Source organism: Myotis yumanensis, unplaced genomic scaffold, assembly GCF_028538775.1.
Source record: "Myotis yumanensis isolate MYYU_CA2020_CCGP unplaced genomic scaffold, mMyoYum1.0.hap1 SCAF_1, whole genome shotgun sequence".
Lineage (NCBI taxonomy): Eukaryota > Metazoa > Chordata > Mammalia > Chiroptera > Vespertilionidae > Myotis > Myotis yumanensis.
The window spans coordinates 117059840-117085245 of record NW_027223752.1 but is presented as its reverse complement, the minus strand read 5'-3'; the positions used below and the strand labels follow the sequence as shown (position 1 = coordinate 117085245).

The 25406-nt window shown below is 41.1% G+C and overlaps 1 protein-coding gene across 1 annotated transcript in view; it reads left to right on the top strand.

The window, feature by feature from the left end:
• Positions 1–13004, top strand: part of BBS4 (Bardet-Biedl syndrome 4) — a 63302-nt gene extending 50298 nt beyond the window's left edge. Inside the window, exons 9-16 of the mRNA XM_070430800.1 lie at positions 399–453; positions 1371–1439; positions 2345–2497; positions 2583–2754; positions 10289–10358; positions 11004–11145; positions 12242–12443; positions 12858–13004. Coding sequence (XP_070286901.1) covers positions 399–453; positions 1371–1439; positions 2345–2497; positions 2583–2754; positions 10289–10358; positions 11004–11145; positions 12242–12443; positions 12858–12910 — 916 coding nt within the window. The 3' untranslated portion in view covers positions 12911–13004. The remainder of the gene's footprint in view (positions 1–398; positions 454–1370; positions 1440–2344; positions 2498–2582; positions 2755–10288; positions 10359–11003; positions 11146–12241; positions 12444–12857) is intronic.
• The last annotated feature ends 12402 nt before the right edge of the window (positions 13005–25406 follow it).

Below are 25406 nucleotides of genomic sequence, written 5' to 3'. Positions count from 1 at the left end.
AGAAATCCCACCAGAAGGAAACTGGCTAAAGCTATGTGTGTTCCATACTGACTTGGTTTATAAAGAATTATTCTTTAATTCTGTCAGTATAATGAAGACAGTTACACAAAATATTCAATAGGTTTTGTCTTAGGACTTGGACTCTAAGAAATGGTCCTGAAAAAGAGTCTGGATTCTAAGTCCTATTTCTTTCTTGTTGAGCAATCCTCCCTGTAGTCGGGGTTGAGATGACATACTATTGAAGGCAGTTTCCCAGTCGTCTTGGGGAATTTCCATGGAGAGTGGGACACGCTGTCTTTCAGATGTTGCACGAGGGCATGTCACTGTGCGTGTGCCTCAGTATCTCATTCACATCTTGTTTCCCTTTGAGCATCTCTGTGTTCATCTCTGTGTTGCAGGTTCTCACCAGAAAATACAGAACTTCTTACAACTTTAGGTTTACTCTACTTACAGGTAAAGAGAACTCGGTACTCATTCATGCATTGATGTTAGAAATACTTCTGGATTTATGTGTATTGTGGTTGCCCTGCATTTTGATTTTATTTTAACACATTTTACTAAAGTTCATATGAAGCACACCAACCTTACTCTCTGTATTATTATATTCTTTATCTCTTAAAGGAATTAATTTTCTGCATTCAAATAAAAACTGCAATTATAATTTTTAAAGGAAAGCGCATATATGAGAAATAACTGGTCATGAGGACTGTCATTTTGTTGTGGGGAGAGAGACCGATACAAGTTATCACTATCAGGGCTTTGGAGCTAAGGCCATTTCTGTTGTTCCTTCTTCCCAGCCAGGTCCTATAGGAAAGAGAAGGTAAAACATTGTCTAAAATAAGAAGTCTGTCTCCTTCCTGCGTGTGAATGAAATTCTTTTAGCTCAATCACTTCTTATCAGCCTGAGCACTGGGGCCCAGAGGTCCTGGAGGGACCTCTACCCGTCCCATTCCCCCATCAACTCCCAAAGTTCACTGTTCAGCTCATCCTGCCTCCAGTTCTGCCTCTTTGGTAGCCTTTCTGTTTGTTAAATTTTTCTTTAAAAGGAATTAGGAGTTTAATTCCTGGGCCTTCCTGGCTTTGACTTGGGAGACTGGCCCCAGGGGAGATGAGGCTAACCAGCCCATTTCTTGCCAAGAGACATTAGTGTGGAGCATATTATGGCAGAGATAATTCCTGGCAAATGGATACTTTGATCTTATCAAGGGACAAATGTGGGGATTTTTAGTTTTCTTTTTCTATCTGGTATCTGTAGCTCTGTTTTGTGAAGAGAACTCAGAAAAGTCAGGGTGCTTCAGGGTGTAATTAGCCAGACTGCTGAACTGCTATCTCCTTGCTGATACAATTCTCTCATTTGCTTTTTCTCCAAGGTTGGTTTTTACAAGAAGGCATTTGAACACCTCGGAAATGCGCTAACTTATGACCCTATCAACTACAAGGTACTGCAGGCTGTCAAACCCCAGAGCCTTCACATAGATGGTCTACTCCTAGAGGTGATCTGGCCCTAGAAAGCATTTTGAATACCTGAGAAATTACCTTTTTCTTAGAAAAATTATAAACATGGCTCTTCTCATTTGAAAATATTATAAGGTGTTTGTGTTCTGCTTGTTATTTTCCAAAAGAGCACATTTGTTATAACAGACCTGTAACTTAGGCAGAAAGCAAAATTGTAGTGCTGGTGAAGTTTTATGTATTTACGAAATTAGCAAAGCCTCCACAATTACTGTCAAAAATACTTCTGGTGAAATGATTTCTAGTTTCTTAATGAATTTGCAATTACAACCTTGTCCAGATATGTCCTTAAGGGTGAGAAGATCATCAAGTGGATGAATGTCATTGAGGGAGATGCAGCATAACAGGCTGTGAAGGATACAGACTCAGTCCTACCTCAGAGCCACATTAGCCTGAACCCTGGACTGATGAAGCCTAAAGCTGTGTCACCTTTGTGCTGTGGCAGAAGGAACTATACTTTAAGTGGCCAAGAAAGGAGTATTTTAGTTGTCTGGAGCAGCACTTAGTGTATCAAGTAGAGGCTACAGGGAACAGATTAAAGGCAGTATGCTCAGAAATATTGCCTTCTCCAGTTAGAAGTAGGAAACAAATGAGCTGGGTAAAGTCAGTGACATTTTATCTTTTCTTTTTCTGTACTGTGCCAAAGAGAGCCAGAGTGTGGGGTGCAGTGGTTTCTCATGAGCATTTGTCCTAATAGCTTGAATATATTTTATATGTCCCTGGAAGTTTTTCAGTCACGCTATGAGATTATCTACACCCAGGAAGGCTCCTTCACTGCTATAGCCTTTTGGGAATGACTGAATTATCAACTTCCAATGTCCTGTGTTTTCAGGCCATCTTGGCAGCAGGCAGCATGATGCAGACCCATGGAGACTTTGATGTTGCCCTCACCAAATACAGAGTTATAGCTTCTGCTGTTCCAGAAAGTCCTCCACTTTGGAATAACATTGGAATGTGTTTCTTTGGCAAGAAGAAATATGTAGCAGTGAGTGTCTCCTCACCTTCCTTGTTTGTGTTATTGGGTCTGCCCAGCTTGCCCCACCTTCATCAAGTGCCCCTCTCTCCTGCAGGCTATCAGCTGCCTGAAACGAGCCAACTACTTGGCACCCTTTGATTGGAAGATTCTCTATAATCTGGGCCTTGTTCACTTGACCATGCAGCAGTATGCATCAGCTTTCCATTTTCTCAGTGCAGCCATCAACTTCCAGCCAAAGATGGGGGAACTGTACATGCTCTTGGCGGGTAAGAGACTATTGTGTGGAAACCCTCTCCACAGTCTGTAATAAGGGGAAAATGAATTAGAATCATTGGAGGCCAGTGGCTAAATGTACTGCAGAAGCCATTCCCTTGCAGGTCCCATAGGAACCTGGATTATTGTGCTAGAGCTTGAAAAACAATGAAGAAAATAATGATAAGGCACTTGGTTGTTTCTGAAAGGGCAAGGACTATGCCCTCCATCTTACCCTCAGTCCTCCATTTTTGGGCAGCCATGTGCTCGGCAAGGCTTCTTCCCGGAAGCCCAAGCCTCTGCTAGCCACACCCAGGATTTCTTTAAACTAACCAATGACAATCAAGGGAAGTGTGTGCCATAGATATGACCACATCCTGTGTAACGAGACACCAAATTGCTCTTGGCCAATTAGCAGGGCCCACAGTCCCCTCTCCTCCCCTTACTCCACCCCCCTATAAAACTCCTCTTCCCACTGGGCTAGCTCTCTCTCTGCCACTTACTGCCAGTAAGAAGGGTAGGGGAGCCAAGCCCGGGTTTGAATAAAAAGACTCTCTGCTTTTGCATCGGACTCGGCTGGCTCCCTGGTGTGGTCTCTTGGGGATCCTGAAATCTGGGCATAACATTTGGGGGCTCGCCCGGGGTTCCCAAGACCATCGAGGGACCCCAATCCGGAGAGTCTGACTGACCGAGGTAGGTGTCTGTGTCATTGTGTGTTCTGTTCTGTGCGAGCTCGTTTCTGAAATCTGTAAGTGCCCGAAACGGTCTAGGTGGATGCACTGGGGGATCACGGGCGGGAGGAGTCGGGGGATGCTCCAATCCTCCATCTGGAGGGGTGTAATTTTGCTTCCACGGAGTCGGAAGGTCTGTAGAAACCCCTCAATCTGAGATGAGGCGGGTCGCTCCCGCCGGTTTGGCGTAAGGCCATCGTCTAGTTGCTTCCATGGAGTTGGAAGGCTGTATTTTCTGGCCCTTTTAGTTTTCTGTGTTTGTATGTTTTTTCCTGTGGACTTACTGGATGGACATTATAGGATAGATTCAAACTACTCCTTTAAGTATTACGATTGATCATTTCAGGGAGGTTGGGGGAGGCTGTAGAGCTCCCTCAGGAATTGGGAAATTGTTAGAAATTGGATGGATTGTTTAAACTCCGAATGAATGTCTGGTGAAAGTGTGTAAGTGTGGAGGGAGGGGGCCTGCCCTCTCCCCTCCTTTGTGTGGCTCCAGGACTTCGGTCAGGCGGGCAACTGAGTGAGGATCTGTGAAAACAGGTCACCCCCTCCCCAAGTAAATGCGTCTGGGATTTCTGTGCACGTGTAAAGAGAAAAGCTGGCTTAAAACTAATGCGCGCACTGTCCGATTTTGGATAGAGTTTTGAGCTGGAATCTCTTTGCAGATGTGCAGGATGGAGCCCAAGACTGGTCGTTTATCCAAAGAAAAAAAAAAAAGATGCTAGCTAGATTCTAGCAGAAGGATTGGCGTTTCCATAATAAAGAACAGCTTTTAAATGCTAACTGAAGGGTGTTAAGGCTGGCTTCCCAAGGAAGAATGTGGTCAGTTTACATCTGAAAAGACCAGGTAGGCCAGAACCTGTTTTGCAAGGCTCAAATGTGGTTTTCCAGAGCTGCTTGAAAGTAAAAAGTAAAGTTTACTCTAATTTGCCTCATGAAAAATCTAAAGAACAGAATTAAATCTATTGGTTGAATATTGAGAAATGCTGAATATTTACCTTGTCAGCTAAAAGTTTAAGGTTCGGATTGAATTGGGAAAAATTATGTAATTGTAATAACTAAATGCCTTTTCTTATTGGTCTGATTGAGAAAGGAGGATTGATTTTGTGACCTCAACTGAAGATTTTTGATGCAAGGATATTCTTTAAAATGATTATAAAAGGTATAAACAGCTAATAAGATTTCTGTTTGTCTACAATACAACCACATGACTTGCCGCTCCCCTGGGGGCCGCCATCTTGAAACAGCAAAGGCCCTCCCTCTGATTTAGTCAGGGGTGGAGCTTTAAGGCAGAGTTTTGCTGCAGAAATGTGAATGGGGCAGGAAGTGTGCTTGCCTCATGGATTTATTTTTAATCTAATCTCTTAAATCTAGAAAACCCTGCTTTCCTTAAACTAAGGACAATTAAAGGTTATGTCAAAGTCTTTAAAAGGGACTGATAGCAGTAATCCAATTTCTAAAGTAAAGTACGATTATTTCAGGTAGAAACTGGTTTCATCTGATCTTAGAGGGCACATTTTTCCTTTGCCTGGGAGGGACAGCGCAGCTGTCCCAGGGTTGGAGGGCTCCAGTTCAGTGTTCTGGAGTCCCAGGACATGCCTAAGTTTAACCTATGTTACCCAAGGACTCTAGATAATGTGTTCACCCAAAGCTGTGGTTTGGATTGCATGCTGTCTCTACTTCTGTAAATTGATCTGTCTTTATTGCTTAAATATGTATCTTTGTTGTTTAAAATTGTTTAGTGAAATTTCTGTATCTCTAAAAAAATTGAATGTATTGCTAATCTGAGGAATGTTAATTATTTACATGTCACCTAAAAATTAAGGCTAAGAGTTCTAACTAACTGGAAAGCATGGCTTTGGTGTGATGGGAGGAAAGAGAAATGTTGAATGGATGGTAGGCCAGTGAGCTGGGACTGGTCACTGGTGGTGGACTGTGAGAAGGGCTGGATGCGGCCTAACTTCTCCTTCCTTGGTACCCCTGAAATGTCAGAGGGTACTTCTGGCCTTGGTTTTCTTGGTTTTTGGTTTTGGATTTGTTTGTTTCTTTGTGAGCCAATGTGTTTAGTCTGTCGATTTTGTTGTTTCACCGAAATCCTCTTGAAGGACATTGAATGGTTCTTTCCTTCCTCTTTAACCTTTGGGGGATTGTATGAATGGATTACTGATGTAGATTATCAAGGATCTCTATTCTGTATCTTGACACAACTGAAACTGATTTGTTGGCATTCTATTTAGTCTTGTTTTCTTTGTTCAGTATGAGTACCGTTTCTATCTGGATGAGACATAGGTCAAGAATCCTGTCCTGGGATGTGGTAAAGGGAGGCCCCCACATCTGTTCCTGTCAGGCCCCCATCAGGGGACTTGGGCGGTGTTCCTGTTATCTGCTCAAGATCCCAAGACTGTAAAAGTACGTGTTCACTGAAAGGATGTAAGTGTAAATGTTTATTTGATGTTTGTATGCCTACTTAGGTATAATAATTTGTTCATGCAAGTGTGAAAGTCTGCGGAAAAAAAAGCACATGCTTGAAAAATTTCTGTCTATGTTTGTGTACTAGGGACTTTGATTTGCTAAAATTTTGGAATTCTGGGGTAAATTTAAAAGGTATTTGTGGCTTTTCTAGTACAGTTAAGGGTGGGGCTCACAGTTCCTCAGGGCAGAGATTTCATGGGCCCTTTCCCTGCCAGTGCTGAATTAAATAATACAGGCCAGTGTCATTTGGCTTCCTGGTTAAAGGAAGACAATGGGCCTTGGAATCTGTAAAGGTGGACAGGAATGAAGCTGGTCAAATGTACTGAAAGGGTTTGGTACCTGTTGCTGCTAGCAAAGGAGGGGCTGATATCCCCTTCTAGTGCACTCCCTTGAAAGAGGCCTGGTTGCTGCTCTGCCACAAAGGGAACTGGTAGAAAGGCAAGAAAGCAGAGCGCTATAACTAATAAACAGGGTTACCTAGAAGCCATCAAGACTTTGAAGTTCTCCAAGAGAGGAGGAATCTGACTCGGAGACTGGCTGAAACCTCGTTGGGTTGGGAGAACTGGAAGCTATGATAGGGTCCGGCAACGGACCAGCCTTTATTTCACAAGTAACACAGGTAGTAACCAGGGCTATTGGGGCAAATTGGAAATTACATTGTACTTAAAGGCCCCAGAGTTCAGGGCAGGTAGAAAGGAACCATGGAAACTGGCGGGGACTGGGTGGCTCTCCTATCATGTTTGGCCGGCCACCCCCTATCATTCCTAACCTTAAAGCTGACTTTCTTGCTGCAAGAACTATCTCTTTCCTTGAGAGGGCTCCAGAGGGCGCACGAGGACATTTGGCCGCGCCTCCGCGCCATCTACAAGACCGGCCCAACCCCAACTCCTCATCATCACAGACCAGGAGATTGGGTCTACGTCAGAAGGCACCGCCGGGAGACCCGCGAGCCACGTCGAAAGGGTCCCTACACTGTGGTGCTGACAACCCCCACCGCTCTCAAGGTAGACGGCGTCACGACCTGGGTCCATCACACTCACGTCCGGTCAGCTGACCCATCTGTGATCCGGGAAGACTTTGTCACCAAATGGAGCATCGATCGAGATCAATGCAACCCGCTCAAGCTCAAGCTACGGCGTGCTCGACCTGCCTGATGCTGATAACATTGCTCGCGATCACTCCTGCCACTGGGAGCCCCCACAATACTGTGTAATAGACTTAGATAATACCTGCATCTTCATGGACATGACTCCAAAAAGACAAGGACAATTCATAGGAAGGTCAGGAATAGACTTTAGTATCACATGTTTAGTAGCAGAAGATTTGGCTGCCTGAAGCGACCATGATGCCAATATTATGTTTCATTGTATTGATATGTTATATTGACCTTTAATTCTCTTGCAGGTTTGAATGTATGTTGGCTGTCCTGGAAGGGGACTGTGTGGGGTGACCCCCAAAAGTAAAGGGTGTCTAGCTGCCAAGAGGGCAGGTGCCCAACTGGGCAGGGAAGGGTGCCCATCAGGTTTTGGTCTCTGTTGAAAGACAGTTGACGGTTGGCAGCCTGTATACTATCTTGCAGGCCTGTGTAACCATGCCCATGTCAGGGGTAGTACAAACCTCAACTGTAGAAAGCTGGGAAAGGCCTGTTTAGAATAGAAGGTCTGAGGCATGGTTATGCATAGAAAGAAGGTTTTATGCCAACAGTTACTGTTTTGTTATAAATCCATGAAAAGGAATTGGCAAGGAAAGTCAGAAAATCTTACAGCAGATCAGTATGTTTTTCTCCTTATGTAATTCCTCCGAAATCTGGCAATGCTAAATAAGTCATGGCAATACATTTCTTTGCATAGATTCAATAAGACTGGTTCCTAATAGTGGTTTTATTAATGGAAAACTTTGGAGTATCATGTTTTAAAGAGCCCTGTCTGAGCTCTAAAGACTTAAAGCCAGTAAGAATGCCACGAAAAAAGCCTGGTATCCTGCTTGGGAGCCCTGAAGATGGCTGGCGCTGGGGCGTCAGGCCCATGCCCTACCATCACTGGTGGTTGGTAAGAGTAGAAGGGGAGCAGTAAGGATGCCTCTGCACCCCTGCGGAACCCCCACACACTCTGGACCGCAACGGGTAAGAGGGCTACTGAGATGGGCCTTAAAGCCTAGAGCGTGGGCTCAGGTGGAGTTGCTACAGGTGAGGGATTCACCTAACTCAACAGATACTGCAGGCAGGCCTGATGGTGGCTGGATGGCTTGGCTTCCTGGCCCTACGGGGCACATTAAGATTCAACCATGAGATTCCAGCAAAGGTGGTCAGTTACCATTCTTGTTGTGTTTATGCAAACATCAGGCCAAATTGAATACAGTAGATAAATTAATCTTGATAGCCATGGAGGAATTTTAAAAAGAAAGATCCTGTTTCAATAGAAGTTGTTAAAGCTAAAATGGTTTCTTTCCCTTCCACCGGACCATTTGTTAAGCATATAGGGATAGTTCAGTTGATAGTTCTGTGCCCAGTACGGGCCTCTAGCAATGGTGAAATAGAAATGCAGTCCGTCTCATGATTGAGCCGGAAGTTCCAAGACAAAGGGGGGAATGAAAGGGCGAGGACTACGCCCTCCATCTTACCCTGGGTCCTCCATTTTTGGGCAGCCATGTGCTCAGCAAGGCTTCTTCCCGGAAGCCCAAGCCTCTGCTAGCCACACCCAGGATTTCTTTAAACTAACCAATGACAATCAAGGGAAGTGTGTGCCATAGATATGACCACATCCTGTGTAACGAGACACCAACTTGCGCCTGGCCAATTGGCAGGGCCCACAGTCCCCTCTCCTCCCCTTACTCCACCCCCCTATAAAACTCCTCTTCCCACTGGGCTAGCTCTCTCTCTGCCACTTACTGCTGTGCCAGTAAGGAGGGTAGGGGAGCCAAGCCCCGGTTTGGATAGAAGACTCTCTGCTTTTGCATCGGACTCGGCTGGCTCCCTGGTGTGGTCTCTTGGGGATCCTGAAATCTGGGCATAACAGTTTCTAACCATTTGTTAAGCATATAGGGATAGTTCAGTTTCACTCAGAGACCAACAGGTTAAATCAAGATCATCCTCGTTTATCTTTTACCAAATGTTTTTCCTTGCCTTGACTATTTATTTATATGTATATATTGAGCCCAGCTAAGTTCCAGATATCATTTAGCATACAAGGGATATATCTTATAGGGTTGACGAGGGGATTACGTGATTAAGTAACCAATGAATATTAACTATTATTGGTTTTATTGTTAGTTACTGTAATACAAAAGATTGACTAAATATTCTTTCTAGGGAATATTTCTCTGTCCGTAAGCAGTTTGCAAGTTCTCATTGACTTTTGTCTTCAGGTGTTGTTTAAGTCATTATTGTGGGGTTCTTATAAGAGAAAGGGTTGCAAAAGCAAATCGAGTGGTGGTTATTTGAGGGTTGCCTGAATACAAAGCTAGCCTAGTTCTAATGGGGATAGGAATGCAAACGAATTGCCACATTGTAAGGCATAAGCAGCAATTCTAACATTACAAAGTAGAAAGGGCCTTCACACTGTACTGAAGGCTAAGCTGGAATTCAGTCACACAGAATGACTGAGGAGCCAGTGAACAAAGGCATGCAGCCATGAAACTGCACGTTGTACCCTGCCATTAGTGGGCAGTAGTGCTATAGAATGTAATGGGAAATGAGTCATGAAAGATAGTTTGGGGTCAGATGATGGAGGGCCACGAGTATAATGCAAGGACATTAGACTTTATCCTCGAGGCCATTTTCCCAGCTGTATTCCTAGATCTCTTAAGTGTCTGGTAGAAGTGAGCCCAGGTTGGGGGGAGATGGAGTGGGCAGGCCTTCCAGAGCAATGCTGTTATTGTCTTATAGGTGAGGCTTTCAGGAAATACTGGTTTAAAAGGTGAGAGTGTCCTGGTGCTAAACAAATTTTAAAGATCAGGATTATGGGTGATGGAGGGCCAGTGAGGATTCTTAAGCAGGATAGTGACATGTTCAGATTTGTTTGAAAGTTGTTGAGAAACCTGGCGGCATTGTGGCAAGTGGATGGATGCAGATGGGGACATTGCCACAGCTTGAAACAACTTGGGCAGGGTCAGAAAAGAAACTACAAAAAATGGTGTTCAGATAACTTGGCAACTGATTGACTGTGGAAAGGGGACTGTTGAAGATGACACCAGGTAACTAAGCTGAGTGAGTAGATGGTGGTGCTAGGAGTTGAGGAGGCAAAGGAGCAGTTAAGTTGTGGGGGCTAAATGAACTGTGGTCTTGAAACATTCCTTTTGCTTTCTAAGCTGGGCTCCTCAGTCTCAGTCCTCACTTTCTTTGTTTCAGTGGCTTTGACCAATCTGGAAGATACAGAGAATGCCAAGAGAGCTTATGCCGAAGCAGTCCGCCTGGATAAGTAAGCTGCACCGTGGGGAATGGTATTGGGGAAGGTTAGACTCTCCAGAGCCATGAGGTGGCATGAGACCACTGGCTTTGCCTGAGTCAGCCCAATTGCTTGCTCTCCATGGCCTTTGTGCACAGGGCATGTGTGGAAGGATGTGATACAAAGCCTGCAGTGGCTCAGCAGGAACTGCCACTGCCACTTTCTAAGGAAGTGTTTCCAGCCCCAACTTTAGTAGTTCAGAGGCCAGAGAAAGTCAGAGCTGGCAGTGGACTTGGGTTGCTGGTAGCCATGGGCTAGATGGAATATCAGATGCAGCTCTGGGCTCAGTTTAATCTAAGATAAATGTGACTCTCTCCATATTTATTCGGTTGGCATTGGCTAGGCAGCAGGGTAGGGGTCACTTCTTCAACCCGCCCTGGTGGTCCCTGCTGAGGGCTGAGATGTCAGACTTGGTCCTGATACCTGCTTTACTGGTGGGCAATTATTCCTTGATTCTTTCCCACAAGTCCACACATAGCACATGTGTTCCTCTTACCTTGCTGCAGAATGGAGAAATCTCTACTTATAATCAGTTTTGTTTTTTGTGTAATGAGAATCTCTAAATGACCACTGGTTGTGAAGCCTAAGCTTCATAGAATCCCTGTCTGTTTGCCATAGGTATAACCCTTTAGTCAACTTGAACTATGCTGTGCTGCTATACAACCAGGGTGAGAAGAGGGACGCCCTGGCCCAATATCAGGAGATGGAGAAGAAAGTCAACCTACTCAAGGACAGTAGCTCTCTAGAATATGACTCTGAGGTATGTCTTTTTAAAAAATATTTTTATTAAATATATTAATATTTATATTAATACTAGAGACCCAATGCACAAAATTTGTGCAAGGGGCTCGGCCCTTGTAGCCACAGCTTTGTCTGGAAGGTCATCCAGACTGTCGTTCTGCTGTTTGGCCGTCTGGTCTAATTAGCATATTATGCTTTTATTATTATAGATATAAATGAGGAAGAAAGGTAGAGAGAAATAGAAACATCAATGATGAGAGAGAATCATTGATTGGCTGCCCTACATGGGGATTGAGCCTGCAACCGGGCATGAGCTCCAATTGGGAATGGAACCTGTAACCTCATGGTTCATAGGTTAATGTTCAACTGTTGAGCTGTGCTGGCCAGGTGCCTTGTTTTTTTAATTTTTCTCTTAGAGAAAGAGGCAAGGGAAGGGGGGTGGTGCGTAGAGGAGAGAGAGACGTTGATCGGTTGCCTCCTGCACATGCCCTGACTGGGGATCTGAACCCACCACCTTCTGGTATACGGGACGCTACTCAACCAACTGAGCCACACTGGCCAGGGCATGAGGTATGTCTTTTATTAGCTCCTAAGGAGCCATAAGCAAGCTGTCAGCAAACTTTTGATCAAGCACAAATAATCCAAAGATAACCTGTTATAAGCTCATGCCTATTTTGGCTGTGATGTTCCTGGCAGCATGAATTATTCAATTAGTGACAGCCTGAAAAAGAAAACTTGCCTAGAAGAAAATAGTAAGAGGAAATTCAGGCTTACTGAGCCTGTTATTGATAATACAACTCCTCTGAGTTGAGGCCCATATCTCATTGTAGCTTCCTCCCACTTCTCCTGTAGGAAAGATGGACTTTAGCTCAGTAACATACCAAACTTGAATTGTTAGGTTTGAGATCCTGTAACTCCCTTGCCTCACTAAGGGTAGTCTGTGATTTCTGCTGTTTGAGAAATATTTCCTTGTAATAAGTATTTCCTCCCTCAAATGCTAGTACCAATAGTCACTATTTCAGCTATAACCCACCAGGTGGAACGCCTAGGAAGTGGGTAGGCTTGTCTCTGCCGGTCATACCTTGATTCTTTTTTTCTTCATATGTGTGCACAAGATGGTGGAGATGGCTCAGAAGTTGGGAGCTGCTCTCCAGGTTGGGGAGGCACTGGTCTGGACAAAACAAGTTAAAGACCCCAAATCAAAGCAACGGACAACTTCAACCAGCAAAGCTGCCAGTTTCCAGCAGCCTCTGGGCTCTAATCAAGCTCTAGGACAGGCAATGTCTTCAGCGGCTGCATATAGCAAGCTACCCTCAGGTAGGAGGTTACACACGGTGCCATAAAGACCTCATGGGTATAGCCACATGTACCAGCAAAGAGGTTACAGCTTTGAGTGAAGCCTGCACTTTTCAGATTCAGAACCTGTCCAATGTAATATTGTTTGGAAGGGAGAAAAAGTCTCAAGGTGGCCAAATTGGCACTAGTTTCTTTAAAGCAAGTTGCATATTAGGTAACAGTTACTGGCAGGCTTAATTGGATGGTTAGTACACTAGGTCTTTATAATATTCAAGTTTAGAAATATATTACAGTACTTTCTATTATATAGTCTTGCTTTAAATCTCACTGCCTTATAAGTTGACATGGTGCAGGTAATTAAAGATTTCTTTTAGTGAGTAATTGAAGGCAAACTCGACTGTTTGCTTCATTTCTTGTTATGGTCTAACTTCACAGCTGCAAAGATATACCACAGTCCCAGTGATGCCAGAAAACATGGGGTTTCTTAAAATTTAACAGTGAAAATAATGATTTCTTTGGGAATTCTGGAACAAGAATTCAAGTCACCATCTCTTCCTCTGGAGCTGGAGCCTGTGTGGAAGCATGTCCAACTGAAGCACCAGCACAAATAAGAGAAAAATAGGTGATAATGTACAAGATTAAGAAAGGCTACATGACACAGGTAGAGTGGAGGCCAGCATGTTCCTTGGGCACCACAGAACACAGCATATGATGTGGTGATCATGTGGAGCCTGAGGCTTCTGTAGTCCCCCATTGGTCCCCATCATCTCACCCAGGAAATAGAGAGAAGCCAGCCAGACAGGTCCTTTAAGAATTGAAAACAAGGCTTATGGTTCTAGGTAGTTAGTTCCAAGAGCCAGCAAGGTAGATGACTGCTTAAAAAAATTTTTTTTATATGTTATTTAAAAAATTTTTATTGAAAAAAATGTTTTAATTTTTTATTGATTTCAGAGAGAGATAAAAACATCAATGATGAGAGATAATCATTGATCAGCTGCCTCCTGCATGTCCCCTACTGGGGATCGAGCCCAAAACCTAGGATATGCCCTGACCAGGAACTGAACCATAGCCTCCTGGTTCATGGGTTGACGTTCAACAACTGAGCCACACCAGCTGGCTTTGAAAGAACTATAGTCTCCTGGCTGGCTGAACCCTTCCTTTGTGGGAGGGAAGCTGGAAACACCTTTGCTCCGTACTCTGGCCATTACAAAGCCTTGGCTTAGCTAAGGTGATCCTCAGGTTGTGGGGCAATGTCAGCCCCAAGGCAAACACAAATCTTGCATTTATAATTTAGCTCTAATAGTCTTAATTTAAAAGAAAAAAAAAGATGAAAAAATCTCTGTAAATTTAAGCCGAGCCTGTCAAGTATCCTAGTTACACTTGCCCAAGGGAATCAAGAACAGTCCCTATATCTTGTTCTTGAGAGAGGTCAGAGTATAGAGTCAGATCATGTCAGTATGATAAGAAGTAAGAGGGAAGGACTACTCTGGTTATCAGCACCAAGGATTTTTTAAAAAAGGGAAGAACTTTATTTTTAAAATTTTATTTCTTGATTGATTTTGAGAGAGAGAGAGAGAAATAGATATCAAAACATTGATTTGTTGTTCCGCTTATTTATGCATTCATGGGTTGATTCTTGTATGTACCCTGACTGGGAGTCAAACCTGCAACCTTGGTGTATTGGGACTACACTTTAACCAACTGAGCTACCTGGCCAGGGCAGAAGAACTTCTTAACCAAAGAATTTTAAGACATCAATGATACCACTGATGAGATACTATCAATATGTTATCTATATGTCCTTTTAGAATAAAAATTGTTTGTCATCATCCCTTTGGGGAAAGTTGTTACTCAGGTATAAAAATGAGAGATCATAATAAAAACTTTTGAAAGAACCCATGATCAGAGTTTTCACTGACCTATTTCTAAGCCAAGTTTGAAACTGGAGAAGGAACCTCATGCTAAGTTCCTATTTGTGCCAGCACAACCTCTGCTACAGCCCTAATAGGTGGTAGGCCAGCAATCTGCTTCAGAGCCAGTCCCCTTGTTGTACTTAAAGTGCCCTATAGTCACCATAATTTGAAGGTGGAGGACTGACCTATTGCCAGGACAAGCTATGTTTTTTGGAATTCTTTATATTATGACTGGGTCTGTTTTGACATTGAAGCAGCAGCCGAGTTCCATACCTCAGAAATAAACAGTAAGGTATCAGAGGTGATACCCTTAACCATGCAGCTGGTATGTAGCAGGACTGAGGTTTGTACCCTGAGCAACAGAGAGCTCACTTCTATATCAGTGTGGAGTCTAGTGTGCCTCTGACTGAAAAGGTCTTGCTGAGAAATACAGAGGGTGTAAAATAAGATAGGTGGAGAGGGAGAAGGAGGTATGAGAGATTTAGGAGGTAAAAACACAAACCGGGTACTGGTTGGAAGTGGTAGATAAGAACAAACTAGGATGGATACTCATTGCTGGGGAGAGTTACACAAATCAGAAAAGAGGAACGTTGAAGGAATAGGGTCAAGTGTTGTGGAGTCTAGCTTTACTACACATGCTTATCTTTGAGACATCCAAATGCTGATAGCCATTAGACACTAGTATAGCTAGATTTCAAATGTGAAATCTGTCTTGAAGATAAAGAGTCAGAAATAATTGGGTTTGAGTGACAGCTGAAATCATATTTTGAAAGAAACCACCCAAGGAAAGCTAGAAATAAGATGATGGGGAATTAAAAATAAAAACCCAATATTGAAAGGGAGAAAAAGAGCCTGCAAAGGATACAGGAGAAAATGATACAAGAGAAAAACCAGGAAAGTGATGTTAGGAAAGGCAAAGGAAGAGAAGTTCAGGAAGGGAATGATCAGTCTCACTGAACCCTTCAATAGAGAGGGGCTGTTAGCCTCATTTTATAAAGGAGGAAGCTGAGGCTGGGAGAGGCAAAATGAGTTTTCCAAGGTAAGTGGGAGGATTAGAATTTGAACCCAGGTCAGAATGAAGAGCTACTCCTCTTAACCATAACCATCAAGCAGTGATGTACTCTTGCTGAACTAGTGGCAGCAACAGAGACCCAAGGGCTTGAAGACCTAAGAAGTGGAGATTGGACTGCTCTTATATCAAAGTAAAGGGAAGAGAGGTTTCTAGAGGGTAGAATTGAATTCATTTATAATAATCTGAGAAAATTTTAGCATTTGTGGAGACAAGGGTAAAAAGGTCTTTTTTAAGTGAAGCATAGTGAAGACTGAGAGAATGCGAAGAGCAGGATTCTTCAGTTTTTCTATACTCTTTGGGGCAAGAACATAATGGCACCTTGCATTCCAGGGATAGCAGTCAAGAAACACATGCTTTTAACATTAATTTGATCTTAGATTTTCTTAAAAAATAAATACTAGGTTGTACCTCTTCAGTGTTTTGGGCATATGGATTTGCAGTTTTTCATTCACTCTGGTGAGAAAGGAGCTATTCTAATTTCTATATGGGATTGCTCATGTCATCACAATGTTTAACAGAAAGCAAAAGGAAAAGGAGGCCAAGTACATAATTACAGATAAAGTGGGAGCCATATTTCTGGCAGGAAAATGGAAGTATGGACTAGGAAAGGCGAAATGCCCTTCTTACTGAATAATATTAGTATAAAACTGTGCATTCCAAAGACAGTATAAATCTGGAATGTATGATTATAATGATTATGTTCTTAAGGAAGAATCATTATTATTTGATGATAGCAGAATAGCTCATGTTGGACCAATCCTCCCATAAATAACAAATATAAACAAATAGGTGAATATAAAACACTATCTTGGTTTAATTAAAAAATATATGATTGCCCTAACCAGTTTGGCTCAGTGGATAGAACGTCGGCCTGTGGACTGAAAGGTCCCAGGTTCGATTCTGGTCAAGAGCATGTATCTTGGTTGCGGGCACATCCCCAGTAGGAGGTGTGCAGGAGGCAGCTGATCGATGTTTCTCTCTCATCGATGTTTCTAACTCTCTATCCTTCTCCCTTCCTCTCTGTAAAAAATCAATAAAAAAATATTAAAAAAAATATGATTGTTCCAAGCAAAAAATTATTTTACATTATAATGTGGGGTTTAACATATGCAAATGTAACTAAAGGACAAGGGGTATATGGAACATTATAGTTGAAAGGTTTTAAAATTTTACATAATGTGGTACAAAACTAATCCTAAATAGTTTGTGAAGAGTTAAGGCTGAATATTATAATCCCTAAAGCAACCATTAAAAAGATACACATGCTAAGTGAAATAAGCCAATCAGAGAAAGATAAATACCTCATGATTTCACTCATTTGTGGAATATAGAGAACAACATAGACTGATGAACAGGTTCAGATCCAAAGACATAGAAACAGTGATCAGACTATTAATCCCCAGAGGGAAAGTAGGGGAGGGAGGGGGCAAGGGGAAGAGATCAACCAAAGGTATGCATGCATATAAGCCAAACCAATGGACATGGACAACAGGGGGATGAGAGCATGAGTGTGTGTGTGGGGGGGGGGGGGGGGGGGGCGGGGAGGATGGGGGTTTAATGGGGGGGGATGAGGACACATTTGTAATACCTTAACTAATAAAGAATTTAAAATATCAAAAGAAAGATACACAGAAATATAGCTAAAAAGACAACAGAGAAATTATAATGAAATTCTAAAAAATATTCAATTAGCACTTTCCTCCCCTAAAAAAAATGGACTGGAAAGGAAGAATGGAGGAACAAAAAAGAAAAAGATGGAACAAAGAGAAAATAAATAGCAAATATTAAGTGTAAATCCAATCATGTTAATAATTACATGAAAATGTAACTAGACTAAAAAATGTAATTGGACTAAGCATTCCAATTAAAAAGCAGAGAAAGAATTAAAAAAAGAAAGCCCAGTTATTTGCAATTGAAAGTAAAAGGATGGAAAAAGATACACCATATAAACTATGGGCATAAGAAGTCAGTAATAATGTCTAGAGTACTGTATTAATGTCATATAGACTTCAGAACAAGGAGTATTACTAGAAATACAGACTAATTTGCCTGACAAAGAATTCAAAGAAACAGTCATAAGGATGCTCACCAAACTTAACAGTGCAATAGAAGAACTTAGGGAGCATTTCAACAAAGACTTAGAAGGTATAATAAAAAACCAAGCAGAGCTGAAAAATACAATAACTGAAATGAAAAACACACTAGATGGAATCAACAGATTAGCTAGTATAGAAGAATGGATTAGTGATCTAAAGAATAGACTAGTGGAAATCAACCATCAGAATAGTGAAAAGAAAAAAGACTGATATTTTTAGGGACCTATGACATCATCAGGCACAAAAACATTCACATTATAGGGACCCCAGAAGGTGACGAGAGAAAAGAACAGAAACTTTATTTGGAGAAATAATGACTAAAATCTTTCCTAACCTGGGAAAGGAAACAGACATCCAGGTCCAGGAAAGCACACGGTTCCAAACAGATGAACTCAAAGATACCCACACCAAGACACATTGTAATTAGAATGGGAAAAGTTAGCGACACTTTGAATGCAGCAAAGGAAAATAACTAATTATATAACAAATGAGACCCCATAAGGCTATCAGCTAATTTCTCAGCAGAAATTTTAGAGGCCAGAAGGGAGTGGCAAAGTGCTGAAAGAAAGGAACCTACAACCCAGAATAATTTACCTGACAAAATTGTCATTCAGAATTGGAGAAATAAGGAGTTTCTCAGACAAGCAAAAACTAAGGAGTTCATCACCATTAAACCGGCTTTACAAGAAATGTTAAGCAGAAAAGGAAACTCCATAACCAGAAATAAGAAAATATGAAAACATCTCACAAGCCAAATATTTAATAAATATAGCAAATCAGACATTTTTTTATTTTTATTTTTTTAAAAATACATTTTATTTTATTTTTTACAGAGAGGAAGGGAGAGGGATAGTCAGAAACATCAATGAGAGAGAAATATTGATCAGCTGCCTCCTGCACACATCCCACTGGAGATGTGCCCGCAACCAAAGTACATGTCCTTGACCGGAATTGAACCTGGGACCTTTCAGTCCGCAGTCCGATGCTGTAGCCACTGAGCCAAACCAGTTAGGGCCAAATCAGACATTTAAAAAGCTATTACAAAAGACAAAAGTACCAAACTCAACTCAAACTATAATACTAGGTGTACTGGTTAATAATGTGGATTTTTTTCAATAGATGGAATTACACATATGTTAATATATATGTGATTTGATATGTATGCTATTTTGTTGTATTGACAACAAGCTTCAAAACTTCATATGTCAAATTTTCTGAAGGTATTAACATCATAGATATTTTTACACTTAAAAATGTCGAATTTTGTGCCAAAAAAAGCATTTGCAGGAAGTTTTAATTTATTATTTTGAAGAAAAGTGCTGCTGAATACTTCGGGAAGCTTATAGTGAACATGCTCCATCTCAAGATTCTTGTGAATGCTGGTTTAAACGCTTTAAAAGTGATGGTTTGATGTGAAAGACAACATCCAGGTCAACCGAAAAAGTTTGAAGACCAACAATGACAAGCATTATTGGATGAAGATGCATGTCAAACTCAAAAACAACTTGCAGAAAGATTAAATGTTGCTCAGCAAATAATTTCCAATCATTTACAAGCTATGGGAAAGATTTTAAAGGAAGGAAAATGGGTGCCACATCAACTGAATGAAAGACAAATGGAAAAATGAAAAGTCATCAGTAAAATGTTGCTTCAACTGCACGAAAGTCTTTTTCACATCAAATTGATGAAAAGTGGATTTATTTTGAGAAGCCCAAATGCACAAAATCATGGGTTGATCCAGGCCAACCATCAACATCGACTACAAGGCCAAATCGTTTCGGAAAGAAGACAATGCTCTGCGTTTGGTGGGATCAGGAAGGTGTGGTGTATTATGAGCTTCTAAAACCAGGTAAAACCATTAATACTGATCGCTACCGACAACAAATAATCAATTTGAACCACACTTTGATTGTGAAACGACCAGAATGTGCTAAAAGACACAACAAAGTAATTTTGCTTCATGATGACACACCATCAAACACTTCAAAACCAGTTAAAAGACACATTAAAAGATCTTGCCTGGGAAGTATTAACCCACCTGCTGTATTCACCAGACCTTGCTCCTTCAGATTACCACTTGTTCTGATTGATGGCACATGCACTTTCTGAGCAGCACTTCAAAACGTACAAAGAAGTGGAAAATTGGGTCTCCGAATGGTGCCTCAAAAGAAGAAAAATTCTATTGGGACGGTATCCACAAATTACCTGAAAGATGGGGAAAATGTGTAGCTAGTGATGAACATTACTTTGAATAAAGCACTTTGATGTTTCTCTTGAAATTATCATGTTTTCTTTGATTACAAAATCCGCATTGTTAACCGATACACCTACTAAGTAGTTAGAAGACACACAAGACAAAGATTGGTAGTTATAAAATAGTTACGGGGATGTAAAATACAGCATAGGGAACATAGTCAACAAAATTGTAATAAGTATGTATAGTGCCAGGTGGGTACTAGACATATCAAGGTATCACTTTGTAAAGTATATAAATGCCTAACCTCTATGCTGTATTTCTGAAATTAATATAAAATAATATTGAATGTCAACTCTAGTGGAAAAATATATTTAAAAAAAAAACCAAAAAACAAAAGATCTAAAATAAGACATCAAGAACATAAAGTATGGATCCTGGCCAAGTAGCTCAGTTGGTTAGAGTGTAATCCCAGTAAGCCAAGATTGTGGGGTCTATCCCCAGTTAGGATACATACAAGAATCAACCATGGAATGCATAAGTAAGTGGAACAACAAATCGATGTCTCTTTCTCTTGCCTCCTTCCTTCCTCTCTCCCCTCCCCCTTTCTAAAAATCAATAATTTAAAAAAACAAAACTTACAAAGTGTGGAGGGGGGAGTAAAAATGTCCTTTTATAATGTACTTGAACTTAAATGCTTATCAGCTTAAATAGACTGCTGTAGATACAGAATGACATACACAAACCTCATAGTAACCACAAACCAAAAACCTACAAAAGATATACAAAGAGTAAAGAGAAAGGAGCCCAAACAAAACACTAAAGGAAATCAGCACACCACAATGCAAGAGCTCAAGAGAAGAAGAAAGGAACAGAAGAGAATTACAAAAACAACCAAAAAACAATGAACAAAATGGCAGTAAGTACATACTTACTCAATAATTACTTTAAATATAAATGGGTTAAATGCTTCAATAAAATGACAAAGTGTTGCTGAATGGATTAAAAAACATGACCCATTTTTATACTGCTTACTACAAGAGACTCACTTCAAATGGAAAGAACTGAAAGTGAAGGGATGAAAAAATATATTTCATGCAAATAGAAATGAAAAAGCTGGGCTAGCAAAACTCATATTAAACAGAAAATACTTTAAAACAAAGAATGTAAAAAAAGACAATGAAGAACATTACTTAATTATAAAGGGGGCAATCCAAGAAGAGGCTATAACTGATCAATATCTGCACACCCAATATAGGAGCACCTAAGTATAAAAAGCAAATATTAATGTACATAAAAGGAGAAATTCACAGTAATACAATAGAGGATTTTAATACTTCACTCATCTCAATGGGTAGATTATTCAAACAAATTAATAAGGAAATAATGGCCTTAAATGTCACGTTAGACCAGATTGACCTAGTAGACATTTATAGAATACTGAATCTCAAAACTACATAATATCACATTTTTTTCAAGTACACATGGAATATTCTCCAGGATAGATAAAATATTAGGCTATAAAACTTGCTTCAACATATTCATGAAGATTTAAGACATATCAAGCATCTTTTCCAGCCATAAACATGAAACTAGAAATCAATCACAGAAAGAAAACTGTAAAAAAACAAATACAGGGGAGATTAATCAACATGCTATTAACCAACTAATGGACCAAAGAGGAAATCAAACAGGACATTAAAAACTACCTTGAGACAAATAAAAATTAAAGCACAACTTTTCAAAATTCATGGATGCAGCAAAAGGAGTTCTAAGAGGGAAATTCATAGCTATACAGGCCTACCTCAAGAAAAAAACACCACCACAAGAAAACTCCGAAATAAACAACTAACCTTATGCTTAAAGGAACTAGAAAAAGAACAACAACAGTAAAAAAATAAATAAATAAATAAAATCCACAGTAAACAGAAGGAAGGAAATAAGATCAGAGCAGAAATAAACCAAAAATAAAGATTAAAAAAAAAAACACAATAGGAAGATCAATGAAACTAAGGTGGTTCCTTGAAAAGATAAACAAAATTGACAAATCTTTAGCCAAACTCATCAAGAATAAATAAAATCATAAATGAAAAAAGTTACAACTGACACCACAGAAATAAAAATAATTACTAAACAATTCTGCAAACAATTACATGCCAACAAATTTGATAACCTAGAAGAGACTGATAAATTTCTAGAAGCATATACCCTTCTAAGACAGAACCAAGAAGAAACAGAAAATCTAAACAGACTGATTACTAGCAATGAAATTGAAGCAGTAATTTAAAAAAACTTGAACAAATAAAAGTTCAGGAGCAGAAGGCTTCACAGGTGAATTCTACCAAACTGTGCCTTGCCAGCCCGGCCAAGGGTGAACCTGAGGAGAGGTGGTGAAGGATTAAAGAACACAGACAAGAGAATACAGCTGGGGCTTGGTGGATCTCCCGTGCCTGGATGAGGACACAGAAAGACCCAGCCTGCAAGGTGAGGCTTTATTTTATAGTCAGAACACACAAAGCAAAACAAGGGTAGTGGTCAACATGTTTACAATGTTCTTGTGAGTTTCACCTCATTTTGGTAGCACTTGTTGCACCTCCCACAGCCCATTAGCTACCTAGGAAGGAACTAGGGAGAGGTATAAGGTTAAGCTTAATTATGCTAAGAGGGCTCTGCCCTTCAAGCTGGGACTTGTTTGTGGTCCTGCCACAAGTCAATCAGAGGCTTGACCCTATAGCCGCTCCCTACACCAAACAAAGAAGAATTACATATCCTTCTTAAACTATTTTAAAAAATTGAAATAAATGTTTCCAAATTCACTCTACAAAGCTAGCATTACCCTAATATCAAAAACAGACATTACAAAAAAAGAAAACTATAGGCCAAATATATATAAATCAATTAACATGATACATCACATTAACAAAATGTAGGACAAAAATCATATGATCATTTCAATAGATGCAGAAAAAAGCATTTGCAAAACTCAACATCTTTTTATGATAAAAACTGAGTGGGTATAGAAGAAAGATACCTAAATGTAATAAAGGCCATATATGACAAACCCATAGCTGTCATCAGACTGAATGGTGAAAAGTTGAAAGATTTTCCTTTAAGATCAGGAATAAGACAAGGATACCTGCTATCACCACTGTTAGTCAACATAGTATTGGAAGTCTTAGCCATAGCAATAAGACAAGGAAAAAAATAAAAAGGAGTAGAAACCAAGATGGCAGCATAGGTAAACACCGGAAATTGCTGCCTCACATAACCACTTCAAAAGTACAACTAAAAGACAAAACGGACATCATTCAGAACCACAAGAAGGCTGGCTGAGTGGAAATTCTACAACTAGAAGGAAAGAGAAAAGCACACTGAGACTCAGGAGGTGCGGAAGTAAAGTGCAGAGGTAAGGAGGCGCACGTGGAAAGGGCTGGCAACTGAGGACGCGGTTGTCTTTTTCAATCTGGATGGAGACTCAAGCTCCCAACTGCTCTGAACTCCAGTTCCGGGCGAGTCTCTGGGGACCCAGACTCATACTGGGAGAAACTGGACTGTCTGGCATCGGGTGGAACTCGAGGGCGGCTTTCTCTCAGAGGTGCTTGCAGCAATTACCGGGACACTGAGATGCGAGGCCTCTTAGGGTAGGACTGAGGAGCAGCCATAGCTGCTTGCTCCACCCTGTTGATTCCCTGAGACCCCACCCCACCCAAGCTGTGTGCAGAGGCTTTTGCATATGTAAGGCCTGGCCCTTTGCAATCTGAAAATTACCTAACAAACTGCAGCTGGGTCAGAGAGACCCAGAACTTCCAAAAGAAGGCCCAAGGCCTCACAGCAGCTTGCATTGCTTCACAGCTGGGCCTCATCTAGGCACCTCCAAACCCCAAACAAAGAAGAAGAATCTGCAGATCTCTCCATAGCTCCTGCTGGGTAGCCTCAGGAAGAGGCTAAATTAGCACCTCAGAGATCCAAGAGCCAGTGTACCCAGTGGTCAGAGTGGGACCATCCAGATTACAACTCCTCAGATCCAAAAGGGACACACTCAGGGAGCAGACTCAATGAGCACCAAAGCCCCACTGAAGCAAGTCTTGCCCCAGAAGGGTGTCTCCAGCACAGAAGTTCTCCCACTGTAGACACAGCTGATTTTCACAGCCAATTGGCCTGGAGGTCAATTCCTCACAGTGATACCTACAACAATCAAGGCTTAACTACAACAAGACTGTGCACAAAGCCCACAAAGGGGTGCACCAAGAGTGTCCACCTCAGGTGATTGGGGAGGCTGAGCCACTGGGACCTATAGGACACCTAGCACACAAAGCCACTCTATCAACACAGGAAAGCATAAAAAATGCAGAGACAAAGAAACAGGTCACAAATGACAGAAATGGAGGAAAGCAAACTACTGGATATAGAGTTCAAAACCACGGTTATAAGGTTTTTCAAAGATTTTCTAGAAACCGCTGATAAATTTAGTGAGACCCTCGAGGATATGAAAAAGGACCAACTAGAAATTAAGCATACACTGACTGAAATAAAGAATATTATACAGAGTTCCAACAGCAGACTAGAGGATCAAGAATCAAGTCAAAGATTTGAAATACGAAGAAGCAAAAACACCCAATCAGAAAAACAAAAAGAAAAAAGAATCCAAAAATATGAAGATAGTGTAAGGAGCCTCTGGGACAACTTCAAGCATACCAACATCTGAATTATGGGGGTGCCAGAAGAAGAAAGAGAGCAAGATATTGAAAACCTATTTGAAGAAATAATGACAGAAAGCTTCCCCTACCTGGTGAAAGAAATAGACTTACAAGTCCAGGAAGCACAGAGAACCCCAAACAAAAGGAATCCAAAGAGGACCACACCAAGACACATCATAATTAAAATGCCAAGAGCAAAAGACAAAGAGAGAATCTTAAAAGCAGCAAGAGAAAGACAGTCAGTTACCTACAAGGGAGTACCCATACAACTGTCAGCTGATTTCTCAACAGAAACTTTGCAGACTAGAAGGGAGTGGCAAGAAATGTTCAAAGTGATGAATGCCAAGAACCTACAACCAAGATTACTTTATCCAGCAAAGCTATCATTCAGAATTGAAGGTCAGATAAAGAGCTTCACAGATAAGGAAAAGCTAAAAGAGTTCATCACCATCAAACCAGTATTATATGAAAGGCTGAAAGGTATCCTTTAAGAAGAGGAAGAAGAAAAAGGTAAAGATACAAATTGTGAACAACAAACATGCATCTATCAACAAGTGAATCTAAGAATCAAGTGAATAAATAATCTGATGAACAGAATAACTGGTGAATATAATAGATTCAGGGGCATAGAAAGGGAGTGGACTGACAATTCTTGGGGGAAAGGGGTGTAGGGGGTGCAGGAAGAGACTGGAAAAAACCGTACATCTACGGATGAGGACAGTGGGGGGAGGGGTAAGGGCAGAGGGTGGGGTGGGAACCAGGTGGAGAGCTATGGGGGGAAAAAAGAGGAACAACTGTAATAATCTGAACAATAAAGATTTAATTTTTAAAAAAGCATCCAAATTAGAAAGAAGAAAAAACTCACTGTTTGCTGATGACATAATAATAATAATAATAATAATAATAATATATACTAGAGGCCCGGTGCACAAAAATTTGTGCACTCGGTGGGGGTGGGGGGGTCCCTCAGCCCAGACTGTGCCCTCTCACAGTCTGGGACCTCTCGGGGGAT